This window comes from Dicentrarchus labrax, unplaced genomic scaffold (genome assembly GCF_905237075.1).
Source record: "Dicentrarchus labrax unplaced genomic scaffold, dlabrax2021, whole genome shotgun sequence".
Classification (NCBI taxonomy): Eukaryota; Metazoa; Chordata; class Actinopteri; family Moronidae; genus Dicentrarchus; species Dicentrarchus labrax.
Window position 1 is genome coordinate 17,669,558 of NW_026136718.1, and position 16,285 is coordinate 17,685,842.

At 40.9% G+C, this 16,285-nt stretch overlaps 4 protein-coding genes across 4 annotated transcripts; 1 reads left to right on the forward strand and 3 right to left on the reverse strand.

Annotated features, from left to right (window-relative positions):
* Positions 1-33: 33 nt before the first annotated feature.
* On the reverse strand, positions 34-7,900 carry malt2 (MALT paracaspase 2). Its single transcript, XM_051378009.1, has 17 exons — positions 7,706-7,900; positions 7,095-7,248; positions 6,702-6,868; positions 5,857-5,987; positions 5,602-5,746; positions 5,328-5,515; positions 4,526-4,622; positions 4,228-4,278; positions 3,568-3,648; positions 3,249-3,452; positions 2,832-3,009; positions 2,644-2,718; positions 2,364-2,491; positions 1,417-1,566; positions 1,146-1,303; positions 813-950; positions 34-709 (listed from the first exon to the last, which is right to left on the reverse strand). The coding sequence occupies exons 2-17, from the start codon at positions 7,229-7,231 to the stop codon at positions 266-268; spliced, it is 2,472 nt and encodes an 823-aa protein (XP_051233969.1). The 5' UTR covers positions 7,232-7,248; positions 7,706-7,900; the 3' UTR covers positions 34-265.
* A 288-nt stretch (positions 7,901-8,188) lies between these two features.
* mrpl54 (mitochondrial ribosomal protein L54) lies at positions 8,189-10,169 on the reverse strand. Its single transcript, XM_051378013.1, has 3 exons — positions 9,953-10,169; positions 9,399-9,555; positions 8,189-8,892 (listed from the first exon to the last, which is right to left on the reverse strand). The coding sequence occupies exons 1-3, from the start codon at positions 10,077-10,079 to the stop codon at positions 8,760-8,762; spliced, it is 417 nt and encodes a 138-aa protein (XP_051233973.1). The 5' UTR covers positions 10,080-10,169; the 3' UTR covers positions 8,189-8,759.
* Positions 10,170-10,237: 68 nt separating this feature from the next.
* On the forward strand, positions 10,238-12,852 carry fam32a (family with sequence similarity 32 member A). Its single transcript, XM_051378015.1, has 4 exons — positions 10,238-10,406; positions 11,473-11,617; positions 12,372-12,425; positions 12,628-12,852. The coding sequence occupies exons 1-4, from the start codon at positions 10,333-10,335 to the stop codon at positions 12,694-12,696; spliced, it is 342 nt and encodes a 113-aa protein (XP_051233975.1). The 5' UTR covers positions 10,238-10,332; the 3' UTR covers positions 12,697-12,852.
* Positions 12,853-12,986: 134 nt separating this feature from the next.
* Positions 12,987-15,131, reverse strand: fh (fumarate hydratase). The gene has a single exon (XM_051378012.1). It carries the CDS (start codon positions 15,066-15,068, stop codon positions 13,569-13,571), a length of 1,500 nt encoding a protein of 499 aa, XP_051233972.1. The 5' UTR covers positions 15,069-15,131; the 3' UTR covers positions 12,987-13,568.
* Between the last annotated feature and the right edge of the window lie 1,154 nt (positions 15,132-16,285).

Below are 16,285 nucleotides of genomic sequence, written 5' to 3' on the forward strand. Positions count from 1 at the left end.
AACAAGGAACTTACACATGCAGAGTTTATGCAATTCATTTTAGAAACATGTTTTATTTCTTCCATCTTACAAACAGAACACATATTAAACTTGATCTGCAGAGTAATTACATTTTCAGTGCATTATAATGTAACCAATTCTTAAAACAAAAACATAGTTTGACTCTTTACTGACACAGACATTTCACAGGCTTTTTCTCCCCATATTTTTTGTTAATGTGTGCTTCTGATTTATCAGCGTGTAATGGGAATAGGTTTCATAATGCTTAATGAGAATGAAAATTGTACATGTCACTAAATGTGTAGTTTGTGTCATTCAGTTGGCTGTGGGGCAAGCTTTTGCTGGCAACAAGAGGTTGAGGGACGTCAAATAATTCAGGACTGTCAGTCTCCTCTGGTACGTTGGCACTTCTGGATGAAGTTGGAGAGTCAGTGGTGGATGATTCTCTGCCAGTTTGTGCATAATATGACCACGCGTTTGAGGCTGAACCAGCAGAGGCAAAGCCCTCAGTGAAGGAAGAACACTCAGGAACGTTGAATGAGTCGAGGCTGAAGGATAAAGAGTCAGAGCAGGCAGGAGGCCGTCGTGGTTCATGCAGGTTGAGTTTGGAGACCAGTGGTTTACCGACTGTCACTGTTTGCCTTTCCTCTACTTCTTCATCCATGTTGGAGTAAGTGTAATGAAGGCAGACAGTGAATGTGAGCTCCGTCTATAAAGACAGTATAGAGCAAAATGTGTTTTTCAGCTTCAGAGAAATTAATTATGGACTTTTTCAACATACATTTTGATTTTGATTTTATCAGCTTTCTGACCTTAAGTCTCTGCAGGCCTCGGATGCGTGTGTAGCGACTTGGGAGCTCAGGTGAAGGAAGATCTTCCTTGATCAATAACAAACTGCCGGCTTCAAGCAGAGTCTCCTGGTTACTCTTCTTCAGATCAATTTCCACATCCTGCCAAAGTGACGTAGAACACAGTGTACAAGCATCCACAATAACAAATTAATTCCTGCTTAAGATATAGTTTATTGTGAAACACTGAAGGATTCCCAATCACAAGCATGACGAGTCACTAGCCAAGAACAAGAACAAATGTCTCTGTGTATCTTTAAAATCTCAAATCTTCATATGTAATATTGGCTAACAAACCTCAGGGAAGTCAGTAAGCTGAGCACAGCAGGAAACAATCTCTTTGGGCTTTTCAAGTATCCGAGTGTAGATGACCATGATGTTGGAGAACTCTGCAGCAAACCCGAGCTGAACCTTCACTCCGCAGTCAAACTGCAGGCAGAGACTCTTAGGTAGAACTACAAAGGACGAGAAAAATGTTTGAATGTCATGCCAACATTAAATAAAGTAAACAAATATAATCATTTTTGCAATATTTCATCATTTAATGTAATGTTAGTGAAAAGAGTACCATGAGCAACAGCCCACTGCAGGTTTCGTGCTGAGTAGGATGCAGAACATTCTGCTGTTTGAATCCGGTCGGTGAGGGAACGTCGCTCAGACAGATTACTGCGTAGCTCCAAAGCCTGCCTCCCTCGTGTGATGTCACAACGACCCATATCTGGTCAGAGTAAACAAATTTTAACATGCATTAATTAGTGCTGTTAAAGAGTTGCACATCTGACTAGAACCCAAAGAGGTGTGCTCCATCACCTGTCAATGCTGTAATATGACTGAGTGGCAACATGCTCAATATTGGAGCAAGCCCCATCTTTTTCCCTTAATACGCTGTCCCACACAGAAACAGCCACATTACGGGTGCATTCAAACTGAAAACTTTCACAGTGGTCTGATGCATTTCCCTGGCAAAGAAAATTGTTTTCCCGACAGTTTTGTGCACCAGAAGAAATGTGGAACTGCATTTATTTGCTGCTATTGTTGCAACTGGTAGTAATACTTTGCAACAGGAAGTTCTCATATCAGACAGGTGGAACTAATAACAATGATGAGGTTTCATTTAGGTGTGTCAGTAATGCACTTCATTGAGTCAACATGCACATTACCAGAGCCCTGGAACTTCAAGAGTGAAACATTTGACACTATAAAGAATAACACCGCAGTGGTTGGTCAGGTAAAGTTATGATTACACCTGTCATTTCAGTAAGTTTTGATTATCTGATAAAATCACTAACAGATAAACAGATGCAGATTACACATGTAATAATCTAAATATAATCTCTGCACAATCAAGGAAGCAAAAAAAGCAAAATAAATGGCTGAAATAAAATTCACATACAGGAGCTACTTTGGATACATGTCAGGCGTAATCATACCTTCCAACAATAGCTGCTTATTGCATGCCTGGTTGGTGCAAATCTATTGAAGGTCTAAATTAGCAATCTCACGTGCTCTACATACCTTCAGCCACTCTGTCTAGCATGACTGTGACCTTCTCATCTTCACACACTCGCCGTTTGAGAAAGCTTATGAAGATGCCATTTGACACGTCTTCCCTCTTCACTTCGTATGCCTCCGCGTCTACACACCTAAACACACAAAGTCACACACGAGTGACACCTTTTTTTTAGTGATTCGGACATGTGTGTTTATTCTATTGTCTCCAACACTGAATTCATTCTGAGCAAAAAAAAAACCAACACAGTTTGAAAACGAATGTGTGGAAGACTCAGAAACTTACGTGGCATATCCAAACACTATATTTGCTGTCACCTTAATCAGTCCTGGCTGTACAATGATATCATCATTTGGGTTTCTAAAAAGAAAATCATTAGAAGCATAAATATGTACAGCGGATGACGTAACCTGAACTTGACATAAAAAAAAAGCTGGCACATCATTCAATGCATTTCGAAAAATGTATTTCACCTTTTGCGACACATGTCCAGCAGGAATACGTTAAGTCCCGTCTCTTTCTCCTGCATCCTGGTCAATATATTCTGTACACACAAACAGTGGTCTGACGTGTAGGAGGCCGGCGCATCGATGGGAACCATGAAACTGTTGCCGTAATTCTCATAACCATGACCAGCAAAGTATAGCAAGCCTGTGGAAGGAAGGACAAAGAAGGGTGTTACTAGCATGTAGTACTAGTATCAAAAGTATTTTAAAAAAAACGTTATGTGCTGAAATATTGGCACAGATGCTTGGTCAGATTCTTATTTTTTTAGCTTAATTGACTATGTAGGGGTAAAGAAGTGTATAGCTTGTTACAGTCTTTAAAAGTACAGACACAGATATGAAACACGTTTTTGAACATATTGTCCAGATGCACAAGAAACTAACCGTAGACTCCCTTGTCAAGCAGCAACAGGAACTCTGTAACAGCGCTGTGCATCTCCTGACAGTTGAGGTCGAGCAGGGAAACCACCTTGAAGTCCAGTTGTCTGAGCAGGTTGGTCATCTCGTGGACATCAGCGATGGGTGCACACAGTTGAGTGTGGTAGAGGTAGTTCATGTTGCCAATCAGGAGAGCAACTTTGTCTGTTGCTGTGGAGGAAGAAGTTAAGGCATCATGAAAGAACCAATGATCTAAAATTACAGCGTGTGCTTAAATCCACAGATACTGTATTGTGACTACAGTGTTTGTTTGATTAAAACTCACCATGGAAATGCTTGGCTGGTGTCGGTGGATTGACCATCTGTTGTAGCGGCTGTATTCCTGACCTGTGGACTTCCTGTGAGTCTGTCAACACAGAAAAGATTAAAGATTAAAATCAAATGTAAAAAATCCCCATGTGTTTGATCTTACATAAGACTGTTTATTTAATGTCTCATTTTAATTTCTACAGTGTTTTGTGACCACACATACTGTACACATTGCTTTCTTCTTAATGAGATAAACCCAGTCCACAGTTTGAAGATTTCAACACACACACACACACACACACAACAAACACACACACAACACACACACACACACACACACACACACACACAAAACGAAAAGAACACACACACACACACACACACACACACACACACACAGTCTACCAATACCAGGTCAGATTTTAACCCATGACCGCTACAGTAAGGACTCAGCCTTGTTACATGGGGTGCCAGCTCTACCATGGGAAGCTATCAGGGCACCCCAATTTAGCTGCTTTGACACACAAAATAAGCCTATGTGATAATTTATCACTGATGTACAAAGAAAAACAGGAATTAGGGGGGATGAAATGACGCACAAAAGGATGACGGAACTAAGATATAACTCTAGTTCCTCCATTCACTCATATATATTCTATCAGAATATAAACAGTACCTGGACCACGATCAACTTCTACCCAGGAGGCATCAGTGATGGAACTGGGACCTGCAAAAAAGTATAAAACAGGAAGTTATTCAGTGCAAAGCATGGCACTTTTGCTCAAGTGTGACATTGAACCTATAAATGTGTAATGTCAAACTTAATGCTGGTCTATCTAAATAATAAGTAATAAGTAAGTGATAATATTCATACAATTATCATTAGCATTTACACCTTTAACATCCTTTTTGATCTTTCTCATTTAGAATTTTACATTTTGAACACAGGAAAAAGAAATGTGCCTGGTTCTCACCAATGACAACTGTTGCTACGTCAGTCCACACCTCGTGGTACAAATTGAACACCTTGCATTTGTACAGTCCTCTGTGTGCTGTGGTCACACATGGGATCTACAGTGTGCACAAGAATACACAACATCAAGTACCAGTAGACCAAATGTGAGAGTTAGTTGTCAACTGTATTTTGATTAAAAAGTCCCAACACCTACATTACCGTGGCCTAACATATCTGCTTTCATATGATGATGTACAAAAACTGGAATATTTGAATCCACACCTGGTCAAACTCTTCATCTGATGACGCACCATCAACATTTTGGTATTAGATCATACTTACACTATATAAACTATGTAACAGAATCTGAAATATACAGATTACAAACAAATAGGACTTTGCCAATTTGGGAGGAGCTCAAGCTAAACAAACATTTATTTTTTGTTTGTTTTATTTTTTATAATGATAGCACAATTGTTTTATGGTTCTTGGCTTAGTTGTAAAGCTTTTTCTCCTTCTTTAAAGGTCCAGTGTTAAACATTTAGGAGGATCTATTGGTAGAAATGTAATATAATATTTATAGGTCATCAGTGTATAATCACCTGAAAATAATAATTGTTATGTTTTTGTTACCTTAGAATGACCCTTTTATATCTACAGACACCTTCCATAGAGGCCTCTATGCTGAATGAGGGAGTTGCAATCTGCAACTAGACTGCATGAAGACACTAAATCCTGCACACTGGTCCTTTAAGTTTTAATCCAAAAAAATATTAATTGTTATACACTAGTAAGCAGTTCACAGGTTTGAATAAACTTACCTTGAGTGAACGTGTGTTTTGTTGTTTCATGGGCACCATGTTGTGGTACCACTCGTACTGTGCAGGAGGGTTGGCCTCTGCATTGCACTCCAGGAAAAGAGTGTCGCCTTCAGACGCTGCTCGGGATTGAGGCTGATGGGTGATAAGCAACCCGCTCACGGATCCTTGAAACAGACTGCTGCTGCAGCCTGAGATGACAAGATTACACCACATGCCATGAAATAAAATAAAACAAAGGGAACCAAGAGAATAGAAGGAAAGAGAGGAGAGATACCTGCAGAGTGGACCAAGCGAACATGAGCCCACTGGGAGAAGATGAAGTTTACTCCATGGTTGACCCTACAGATATAGTGGCCCTGGTGGACCGGGGCTAAAGGACAAAGGACCAGCTCTGGTGTACTCCCTGTCTCATCCAAAATCTGATACAAGGAAATAATCAATCAAATAATCAATTTATAACTGACATGTTGTAATACTTCTTTTTCTTGTATATTGTAATCATGTAATAATAATAAGATGTTGGACTGACCTCTTCGTTGTTTTTGAACCACTGGTAGCTAAGTCCAGGGGGACCAGAGGCTTTACAGGTCAATACCAACCTGCCCCCAACTGTGGCCTGCTGGGACTGCGGCTGCACTGTGATCTGGATCAGCTCAGTCACTAACACACACACACACATACACAAACAAACACACACACACAGCGAAGCAGAGCGCAGGTGAGCAGCTGAGGATAACTTGTTGTCACTTCTACAGACAAAAATGATCCAGAAAAAAATACTTGAGCCCTATCTTTCCTCTTCCACTTTGAGGGTTTTATGGTTGAGCCAGGACTATTTCTTCCTGGACAAAGGAGAGACTGCAAACATGTACCCAAATAACCAATCAATAAAATGAATGAATACCATTAATAATAGCTGCATGACATTTACATTAGGTGTTCCAGGGTCTGGCTATTGTGCAAGCTGTGAACGGTACAAATGTACAAAGCCAGTTTTTGAGTACATGTGCTTTCAAACTCTAACCAGAACATGGCGAACGCACAATGCAACAATGGACAGTATAAAAGAAACAATGTGCTCTTGAATATTAAAGCACGTACATTTTACTAGTTGAACCCTAAAGAATAAATATAAGCACGCAAATGTGCATAATATGTGATCTGTAACAATTTCACACACACCCTGTGTTTAATGCCATTATAAGAAAAGATCTCATGGCTTAGGTCAAGGGCTACAACTCTTAAACATCTCTAGTAACATCGTCCTACAGCTGGTAAGCAAAGTGCTTTGTATTTTTGGATGGATCTTTATAGTTAAAGAGGTATTTCCTGGAAAACATTTCTCTGCATTTGCATTTGTGACTTCTGCTTTACCCATGGTGCTGAGGTACTGCACAGCTTCCTGGTGGTCTATCTTCCTCAGACAGTGGAGCAGGAAGTCCAGGGAGCAGCAACGATCAGCTAGCCGAGCCAGGAGGGCGCGTCCCGGGCTGCCTGTGGCGCTCAGCACCTGCAGCGAGCAGCTGGTCAGCTCAGTCTCACTTCAGGGAGGGAGTTCAGAGAGAGGAGCAGTGTCAGTAGGGGTGCTGATAGAGACAGGGCCCCAAAAAACTTACAGGAATGTAGAGTATGATGGAGGGGCAAACCTTTATATTACATAAAAAGAAGATCCTTGTGATACAGGATGAAATATAAATGTGTGTCAATGGCTTTGAATATTGTTTAAAGGGCTGCTACCATATTTGCGTGATGCCTTCATGGTCTCACCTGCAGCGGAATTTCGGTTGCTCGGACACCGCGTTGGCCAGCTGCCTCCAACCGCAGGTCGAGTTGTCCAACATCTTCGCCAGCTTGTTCAAAACTTCTTCACTCAGAGTCCCAATGCTCCTTTTGCACTCCTCCATCTTCCTGTGTGTCACCACTAATATAAAAAAGGGACGTAAGAAAGAGGCTTTTTATGCGCTAAAACCTGCCCCGATAGACTCTATGGCCTTAAATCATCCGCTCCACCACACAGCACTGATGATTCACTCAGGATGTGACTGACAGATGACCCACAGCAAAGTGGTTTGATCGCTGAATGAATCGCCCACTTGTTCGCCCACACGACTGGTGCGCCACAAATCTACAGGTTGTAAACATGGGCTCGGGTTTTCCCATCTAGTCAAATGAGGGAGGAAGACCCGCACCTAAACTGCACACGCATTAACGCGGCAGAGGATATTAAAAAACTTTACTGAGAAAATTAAGTCAAAAACGAAACTAACAACACCACGACGTCGATTAATAACGTCAAAAAAAGTGACATCACTTGCTGCTTCCGCCATTAACGTAACGACTTGATTTATCAAAGTCGGGAGGAAAAGTTTTGGACTTACCGATTTTTCAACGAGTACAGACCGGCGGTCAAATCCAGTCGAGGAGAAAAAGGAACCGGTGCCTTTTACATGGAAAGAGAGCTGTCTCACGCATCTTTACACCCAATCAGTCCTTCCAATCTTACGTGATTTTGTTCCCCAGATGATTTGCTTCTCATTTCGGTTCCTCATTTCTGTCGTCTCCGGTAGCCTCGATCATTTGCATGATTTGCGTTGTCATAGCAACATCGTTTATTGAAGTCAACTTTTACTAAAAGATGAACTAATGGTAATCAGATTTCCACTAGTGTTTCCCTCCCTTTTAATAGCTTGTAACAGCCCTATAAAGTATTAACTAATAAGAACAGACCTGTAAATGATGAATAACTCAGTTCTTAAACCCTTTATAAAGGGTGGCTCATTAGAAAGTGATATCAGATTAGTTCATATGATGATGTTTATTAAAGCTACGAGACATTCTGCAAGAATAAAAGTCAACAAATCTGCAGGATAATTGCATGTTTATTTATAATGAGTCTGAGAAAAACAACAAATAGTGAAAAAGTGATTAGTGGACATATCATCGGCCATTTCTCTCCATTGACAAAAACCAAAACATGAAGACATGTACAGATGAATTCAATGCAATGCAGTATTCCTGAAACAAATGCTGTATGTCTTTTACATATGATCGTCTACAGTTTAATGACAAACTCTGGGAAATACAACCCGCTGAAGAAGACTGTGTGATACAGTTGAACAACAAGGTCTAGAGTGAACTTTCAGTTTATCTTTCTAAAGTTTTTGTTGAGATCTTCTGATGTCTTACTCTGGTCGTATGTTGTGATCCATTACACTGTGAAGGTTTTTCTCCATTTTTAAACATAGTAATGTCACCAGAGAGCCACTCAGTGTTCTGTATGATTTTAAATAACTTGGTGTAAGTGGCAAAGAGATTCATGTCTAATGATGTTTCACTCTGGCTCTGAACATACACCATGTCAGATAATTCAGTCCACAGAGTCCGAAGCAACCTGACGTACAGGAAGAAGCCCATGGTCAGTCCAATGAAGGCCTAAAACTTCTTCCCCTTATTCAGTCTGTTGTGACGCCAAATGTTTTCCTTCCTCAGGCGCTTCCAGTATTCCCAGGTGTCCGAGTTGAGCTCATTAAGCTTTTTGGGCTCTCCCAGGTTCAACTGGTACAACCTGAGTGAATGATAGTAGGAGAGGGCGGTCAGATCAGTGACGACACATCAGAATCAGCTTTATTGCTCAGATATGTTCAGGCATACAGAGGATTTGATGTAATGTGTTACGTTGTATGCATGTGAAAATCAATTTTTACCCAGAAAAATACAGCAATATATTGCAGTATATTGTAATATGATTGCAAAATACTACAATATTGCATTACATTGTCTGGATCTAAGTGTGCAGAAAAAAATAAAAAGGCAGAAAACATTACAGGAAAAAAATAGCCATTACAAGCAAATGTGTTGTTATTTTTGTCCATATAAATGTATCTATGTGTATATGGCGTCATTCAACTACCAAAACATCAAACCTAGCCTTTTGCGTGTGTAGGTGTGGACAATAGCAATAGGGGCAGGCAGCATGTGATGCTTCAAATAACTGTAAATATACAGTAACAATCTTTATTTGGGTAAAAGATGTGCACAGTTTTCTGCTACAGAAGGAATATGTGCCCTCACCACTCTGGATATTCCTCAGGGGGCTTCAGCGGGGGGTCTTCTCCTTGCTTGAAGATGTTGACTCCTACTGCATGAGTAGTAAGTCTGACAGTGTCTTGACACACTTCTGGACCTTTCAGGTTTTCTTTCATCATGCCTTTGCCTTTCCCTTTGGACACTGCAGAGGAGGAGAGAGAGATATTAGTAATGTTTACATCACAATAGTGACACCTCGAACAGAAAATAAGTACGGCTGCAAAATATGGTAAAAAAATAATCATCATATAGCTATTATTTTGAAATATATCACAATACGATTCATGATTAGTGTGGAAATTAGCATACAACAGGACAATTACATTCCTGCCTTACACCACAAATATACATCCACCATGTATCCCCCACTTTCTCTCTCTCTCTCTCTCTCTCTCTCTCTCTCTCACACACACACACACACACACACACACACACACACACACACACACACACACAGTGCAGTAAACTAAACTAATCTGTTTCATAGCACAGCTGAAGAAACACACTGAACAGCGATGGTAGCTGTCCTCTTCACTCACCAATCTTCTTAGCATATCCGCATGTCTGTGTCCTGTTCAGTGTGCTCGTCCTGCACAGCAGCGTGGTGGCGTTGGTTGGGAGGCGTCTTGTTAACTGGACTATCCTGAATAAACTGCAGCCTGACATTTTGTTTTCACTGTAGGTTACTTAACCACGCAAACACCACCATGCTACAGTTTGACATTCATTTTTCCTCCAACTTCCGCTGCCTGATTTGTCTTTGGCTCTGTGGAAATGATTTACTGCCCCTATCTGGACGGGAGGACCCATTGCAGGCCGCGTCCTACCACCTCAACCCGACAGGGGGCAGCACCGCTGTGTCTGCTTCCGGTTGACATAATAACAAAGCAGAAGAAGAACGACAGGAAGCTTCTCGAAAATGTCCGAGTACGCCGCGGCCCAGAAGAGTGCCCTCAAATTAAAAGGTGTAGGGGCTGTTTCAGCCGCCAAAAAGTAAGTCTTGTTGTATTTGGGAATGTTTTTAAAGAGACGGGGTGTTTAAATTGATAAAATACAAGAAGAGAGAGTCGCAACTGGTTAAAAGAAAGCGTCTGGTATTCAGGCTAGGCTATCGTTAGCTTGTTTGCTAATAGAGAAAAACAGTGTTAAGGTAAAGTAATTAATAATAAAACTGTGATTGTGTGACTACAGTGGGGAAATGTATCATGAAAATAGCATTGTACGGTGGAAACATTGACAGTATGGGTGGAAACCACTGATCTCATCTTCAGCTACACTTACTGTTGACATTATTGAGTGCTACAAAACATTAGCTTGATAACTTTAGGTTAACTATAATAATAACTGTAAAACGTGTAACATGTAACCTTATATCATATAGATCACTTCTTTTTGGTTTAATTTACAGAACTACCTTTTCAAATTTTTCAAAGATTGACATATTTACTTGTGTTTAACAATCCCAATTTCTCTGCAGATGAAATTGGGATAATTCACTTGATTTATATTTTAGCTAAATATTATATCTACAAACTGATGTAACTTAAAGCTTAAAAGATTACAATCCTTTTATACTTTTATAAATAAAATATAATTTCAAATGTACTTCAATTGTTTAGCAGACTCCTAAAGTTTTTCCCCTTTATATTATGAAATATGCAGTAGTAGTTTATAATGTAATGTTTGGTATACTTACTGTTGTTCATGTATTAAATAACTATTTTCTATATAAAGTTTAAAAAAATACTACACAGCATGGTGTTACATGATATACGCAATTTCAAAGACAGTCCATGGTAGTGTAAAGTGTAAAACATAAATAAATAGGTATAGGTAATAGCACATTATTCAATAGGATGAAGAAATGTCTTGGAAACCACACACACATAAGGTCACATGATAATCATCAATTTGTCATTCCTGTGACTCTCCAGAACATTTGATCACGTGTCTGTACTTGTGTGTGCCTCTTTCTTTCTTTTTGCTTGACTGTCGATGGGAGTGGTTGGCCTGGCAAGCCACCAATCAACTATCTGACTGTTTACATGTCTGTTTTTAGGAAGAAGAAGAAGGATAAAGAGAGCAAGCATCGCCTGGAGCAGGTCGCGACCAATCAAAACGATGAGGAGGTGAAATCCAAGAAAGCATACGTTGACAAAAGGACGCCGGCACAAATTGCTTTTGACAAGATGCAAGAGAAAAGGGTAAGTTAAAGAGCTGCTGTGATTGGTCAAGGAATTGAGGCAGAGACATGGCAGTGCAACAGAAACACCAAATTGTCCATGTGTGGGTTGCAGGTTATTAACTTGTGCACTGTTTTGAGCTTTCTTGTTCTAGTGCTGATTATATTTGAAAAACCACGGAGAGAGATGCCAACTGTGTTCAGTTCAAATCTTAGCACAGAAGAAGTAACCCTACGCTGGAATGGTTTTAAAATAAACGTCATCAGCGGTGTAGTTAATATTGTTTCATAGTCTCAGTTTATTAGTCTTCACATCATCATACTGACAATGTTTATCAGTCCTTTTCTACTCAAAGGACAAAGTCCGCAGTGCATATTGCAACATATTGTACTGTGGAGAATACACATAGTGAAAGACCATAACATGAGCACAGTGTCTTTTCTTTACTTTGAGGGTAAGCTGATTAACATTTCTACTGCCCAGAAACAAAAAAACCCTGCAGACATGATTGTGTTGCAGTGGACGCAATTTGATAGCGTTAAGGCAGCTTTATCACGTGATTTATGGCTAACAGGTGATATTGTTGTTAACTGCAGCTGCTGTCACTGACCTTTAAAAATAACATCAAGTCCAGTACTCGTGTTTTCTTGAGTTTGGGGTGTTTTGAATGTTGTCATTGCTTAGAAGTATTATGGTAGTGATGTCCTTACAGTGACAATGATATTATATATTATTGTTTGCATTAAGTTTTTCTCTCTCTCTCTTCCCTTTAAAGCAAATGGAGAGAATCTTGAACAAAGCATCAAAGACACACAAACTCAGAGTGGAGGTAAGTCATGTCAGACCTGGCATAGCAGCGTTCAGTCCGACTCGTTAATTCAACTGTAAAACAGCACATTTATTTAAAGTCAAGTATTTTTGCTGATCAATATATCTAAATATTTAAAAAATGAAACATGCATTTATGTCTGTAGAATTCACGTTGCTGTTTAAATGTCAGCAAAAATGAATTATCTTCTGCTTGTTTGCAGGATTTCAATCGCCACCTGGACAACCTGACTGAGCATTATGATATTCCTAAGGTCAGCTGGACCAAATAGAAGAGGAGCAAATGTTCATTTTATTGTTTTCTTCACCGCTTGTACATCACTTTTTTGACATTTATTTGCTAGCTTTATATATTAACTATTAAAATGTGTTCAATTGGCATTCTTTTGTTGTAATTCCACGTCTATACAATAAAGGATTTGAGTAAACACGTATCTTCTGTGTTTCTTAATCATACGTTACATTCATCCTTGTGATCTGATCACAGAGCGTGTGAAAGCACCTGTGTGTGTGTGTGTGTGTGTGTTAACAATATAAATTATGAAGAAGGAAATATCACAAGTCAGAATATACTTAATCTTTAATGAATACACATTTAATTGAACTGTAACGCTGCACAAATGGCACACATACTGTAAACCAGAACACACAGAGTACAGCAGTGCACGTTGAATCATTTGGGATGGCACGGTGGGAATAAATTAACTGCCCTGAAGTATTTAAGACTTTAAATACCAAAAACAAAAAGTTGGTAGAGAAATACACAAATTTTACTCCAACAGAAAAAAACTGCTGTATTGATGTTTAAAAATGCTTGTGATGTTGAGCAACAGGTGCAACTATACTACTATATTGTTTGAACCTGTGGTTTTAAACAAATGGGTGGATTTACTGTTGTAACACCGCTGACAGAAGCGTACAACGGTGTAATTTATTCATTACCAGTATGCAAAACAGTGAGAGTAAGAGGCTGCATCAAACAACAGCAAAGGATGCTCTCTCTCTCTCTTATTAAGAGACGAGATGTTCAGGATTCAGGAGATGTTTTGTTCATAAAGTCCAACTGCTTTCATTTACTCTTTTCTTACATTAGAAAAAGGTATTTATTCTTTGTTTTGTAGTGTTTCCTGTGTGTTGTCAGAGTTCACTTTGGCCCCAGCATCTCACTGGGCTTCACCCACTGGTCAAACTGCTCCTCGGTCAGGTAGCCCAGCTCCACGGCCACGGCCTTCAGCGTGGAGCCCTTCTTGTGAGCCGTCTTGGCGATGGTGGCCGCTTTGTCGTAGCCGATGTGCGGGTTGAGTGCGGTGACCAACATGAGGGACTCGTTCATGAGCTTGTTGATCCTCTCCGTGTTGGCCTGGATGCCCACCACGCAGTTGTTGGTGAAGGAGACGGACGCGTCGCCGAGCAGCAGAGCCGAGTTCAGCACGTTCTTGATCATCATGGGCTTGAAGACGTTGAGCTCAAAGTGTCCGTTGCTGCCTCCGATGGTGACCGCGACATGGTTCCCCATCACCTGGGCTGCGACCATGGTCATGGCCTCGCACTGGGTGGGGTTCACCTTGCCGGGCATGATGCTGCTTCCTGGTTCGTTCTCTGGTAGGATGAGCTCTCCCAGGCCGGAGCGTGGTCCTGACCCCAAGAAGCGGATGTCGTTGGCGATCTTCATCATGCTGACAGCCACCGTGTTCAGTGCTCCGCTCAGCTCCACAAGAGCATCGTGGGCCGCCAGGGCTTCAAACTTGTTGGGAGCCGTCACAAAGGGCAGGCCTGTGAGGGAGGCCACAGTGGAGGCTACCTTCTCAGCAAACCCAATGCGGGTGTTGAGTCCCGTACCCACTGCTGTGCCTCCGGCTGCCAGCTCATACACCCTGGGCATGGCGGCCTTCACTCTCTCAATGCTGTACTTCACCTGCTGCACGTAGGCACTGAACTCCTGCCCCAGGGAGAGCGGGACAGCATCCTGGGTGTGCGTGCGTCCGATTTTGATGATGTCTTTGAACTCTTCAGACTTGGCAGCCAGAGCGTCGTGCAGAGTCTGGAGGCCGGGCAGCAGGACGTGGTGGACCTCTGTGGCTGCAGCGATGTGCATGGCGGTGGGGAAGGTGTCATTGGAGCTCTGACTCTTGTTCACATGATCATTGGGGTGGACAGGATCCTTGGAGCCCAGTTTACCTCCCATGATCTCAATAGCTCTGTTGCTGATCACCTCGTTGACGTTCATGTTGCTTTGAGTCCCAGATCCAGTCTGCCACACCACCAGAGGGAAATGATCGTCCAGTTTACCAGCTGAAACCTCATCTGCAGCCTGGACTATCGCGTCTGCTATCTTTGGGTCGAGGCCGTACTCCTTGTTAACCTCAGCGGCCGCCCTCTTCAGGATCCCGAAGGCCTTGATCACTTGGATTGGCATTCTCTCACTCGGTCCCCCAATTTTGAAGTTCATAGTGGATCTGACAGTCTGGGCGCCGTAGTACTTGTCAGCCGGGACCTTGAGCTCACCAAACGTGTCCCGCTCCAGCCTGTAGTCTGAACTGGCCATTCTGGACGTGCAGAGGAGGACTTTAGAGTTGACGTTGAGTCTTTGGAAAGTCAGGAGGTTGCAGTTTAACCGCCGGACGGTTCTCAGAGACCGAAACATGGCTTCTCATTAGAGGTGAATCCGGGGGGAGGTCAGGGTAGCTTTCCACATTGTAACCTGTCATTGGGTAAAGAGGAAACTGATCGTAAGACAGCCAATGGCGTGGCGAGAGAGGCGGGACTTCCGGCGTGGTTGTCGTATCGATCAGACTGTCTCATCCGGATCGGTGAAGCGTCTCACAACGTTGCACGATTTTGTTTCCGCTATGGCAACAAAGGGATAATTTACTTTGTAGAATAAAAGTCAGCAAATTTACATAATTTAGTTATTTAAAAAAAAGGTTGCACATTTAATTTATCCAACAGGCCTAAAAGAAATATAGATTTGACGTTTTTATGATGAAATATTTATCTTCACTATCTGCAATGTCTTGAAAAGTTGTGTTCAGGTTCTGTATTATTACACACCCTATTTTTTTTTACTATTTTTATTATTTATTACTAAGAAAAAGTTATTGGGAAAATAAAAATAAGTCAGTAACGCCTGAAAGCATTTCTACTGCTTGAATGTAATGTATAGTGCACAATGTTTGTGTAATGTTTGTAATGACACTGGACCATATGGAAGTTTATACTGTACCCGGACCGTACTGTACACCCAACTGAGGACAGTTTGTCCAATGTAGGCACTATTTAACAACTAAAATGCAATTTATATTTATTATTATTGTGATTGCTTTTTACTATATGTATGTATAATCATTTGTTTTAGTTGTCTGTTTCATGCCAGAGAGAGAGAGATTGTACAATGGGTGACTTTCCTTAAATATACCTTGAGGATAGACACCAAACTAAAAATAAGGACTATATTCTCATTATCTATGTAATCAGTGTACTGTACAATGAGTGCATGGTAATTTAGTACATTGCTGGATTTACTTTGCAAATCAGTCTTTAAGGTATTTGAATGCTGAGATATGTGACTCCTCAAGTAACAAGCTCTGTGTGCTCTATACTGCTTTACTTATTCTGGAAGAAAGTGTGTCCAATGTGTGTTTAGTTTAGGAGCATCATAATAACTATCAAGCTATTAGTGTCCTAAAATGTATAATTGAACTGGGTTTTTAACAACTTTTGTGTCATTTTGTGATATATTGTCTCTATATTGTGAATAAATCTCATGCATTGTCATGTAATTGCTTTTAATTGTCATTTCACCACCATGTTTTTATGTCAAGCAGAAGGTAGTTTATTTTGAAAACCTCGAGCCGTTCCTCA

Bases quoted from the DNA above. Each gene is read 5' to 3' on its own strand.
- malt2 (XM_051378009.1), bottom strand. From the start codon at position 7,231: ATGGAGGAGTGCAAAAGGAGCATTGGGACTCTGAGTGAAGAAGTTTTG. The intron at 4,623-5,327 runs GTAAGTTTATTC...TGCACACTGTAG, and splicing joins AAAACACACGTTCACTCAAG to ATCCCATGTGTGACCACAGC. The intron at 1,304-1,416 runs GTACTCTTTTCA...CGTCCTTTGTAG, and splicing joins GCAGTGGGCTGTTGCTCATG to TTCTACCTAAGAGTCTCTGC.
- mrpl54 (XM_051378013.1), bottom strand. From the start codon at position 10,079: ATGTCAGGCTGCAGTTTATTCAGGATAGTCCAGTTAACAAGACGCCTC. The intron at 9,556-9,952 runs GTGAGTGAAGAG...CCTCCTCTGCAG, and splicing joins CGGATATGCTAAGAAGATTG to TGTCCAAAGGGAAAGGCAAA. The intron at 8,893-9,398 runs GTGAGGGCACAT...TCATTCACTCAG, and splicing joins CCTGAGGAATATCCAGAGTG to GTTGTACCAGTTGAACCTGG.
- fam32a (XM_051378015.1), top strand. From the start codon at position 10,333: ATGTCCGAGTACGCCGCGGCCCAGAAGAGTGCCCTCAAATTAAAAGGT. The intron at 10,407-11,472 runs GTAAGTCTTGTT...GTCTGTTTTTAG, and splicing joins GCTGTTTCAGCCGCCAAAAA to GAAGAAGAAGAAGGATAAAG. The intron at 11,618-12,371 runs GTAAGTTAAAGA...TTCCCTTTAAAG, and splicing joins ACAAGATGCAAGAGAAAAGG to CAAATGGAGAGAATCTTGAA.
- fh (XM_051378012.1), bottom strand. From the start codon at position 15,068: ATGTTTCGGTCTCTGAGAACCGTCCGGCGGTTAAACTGCAACCTCCTG.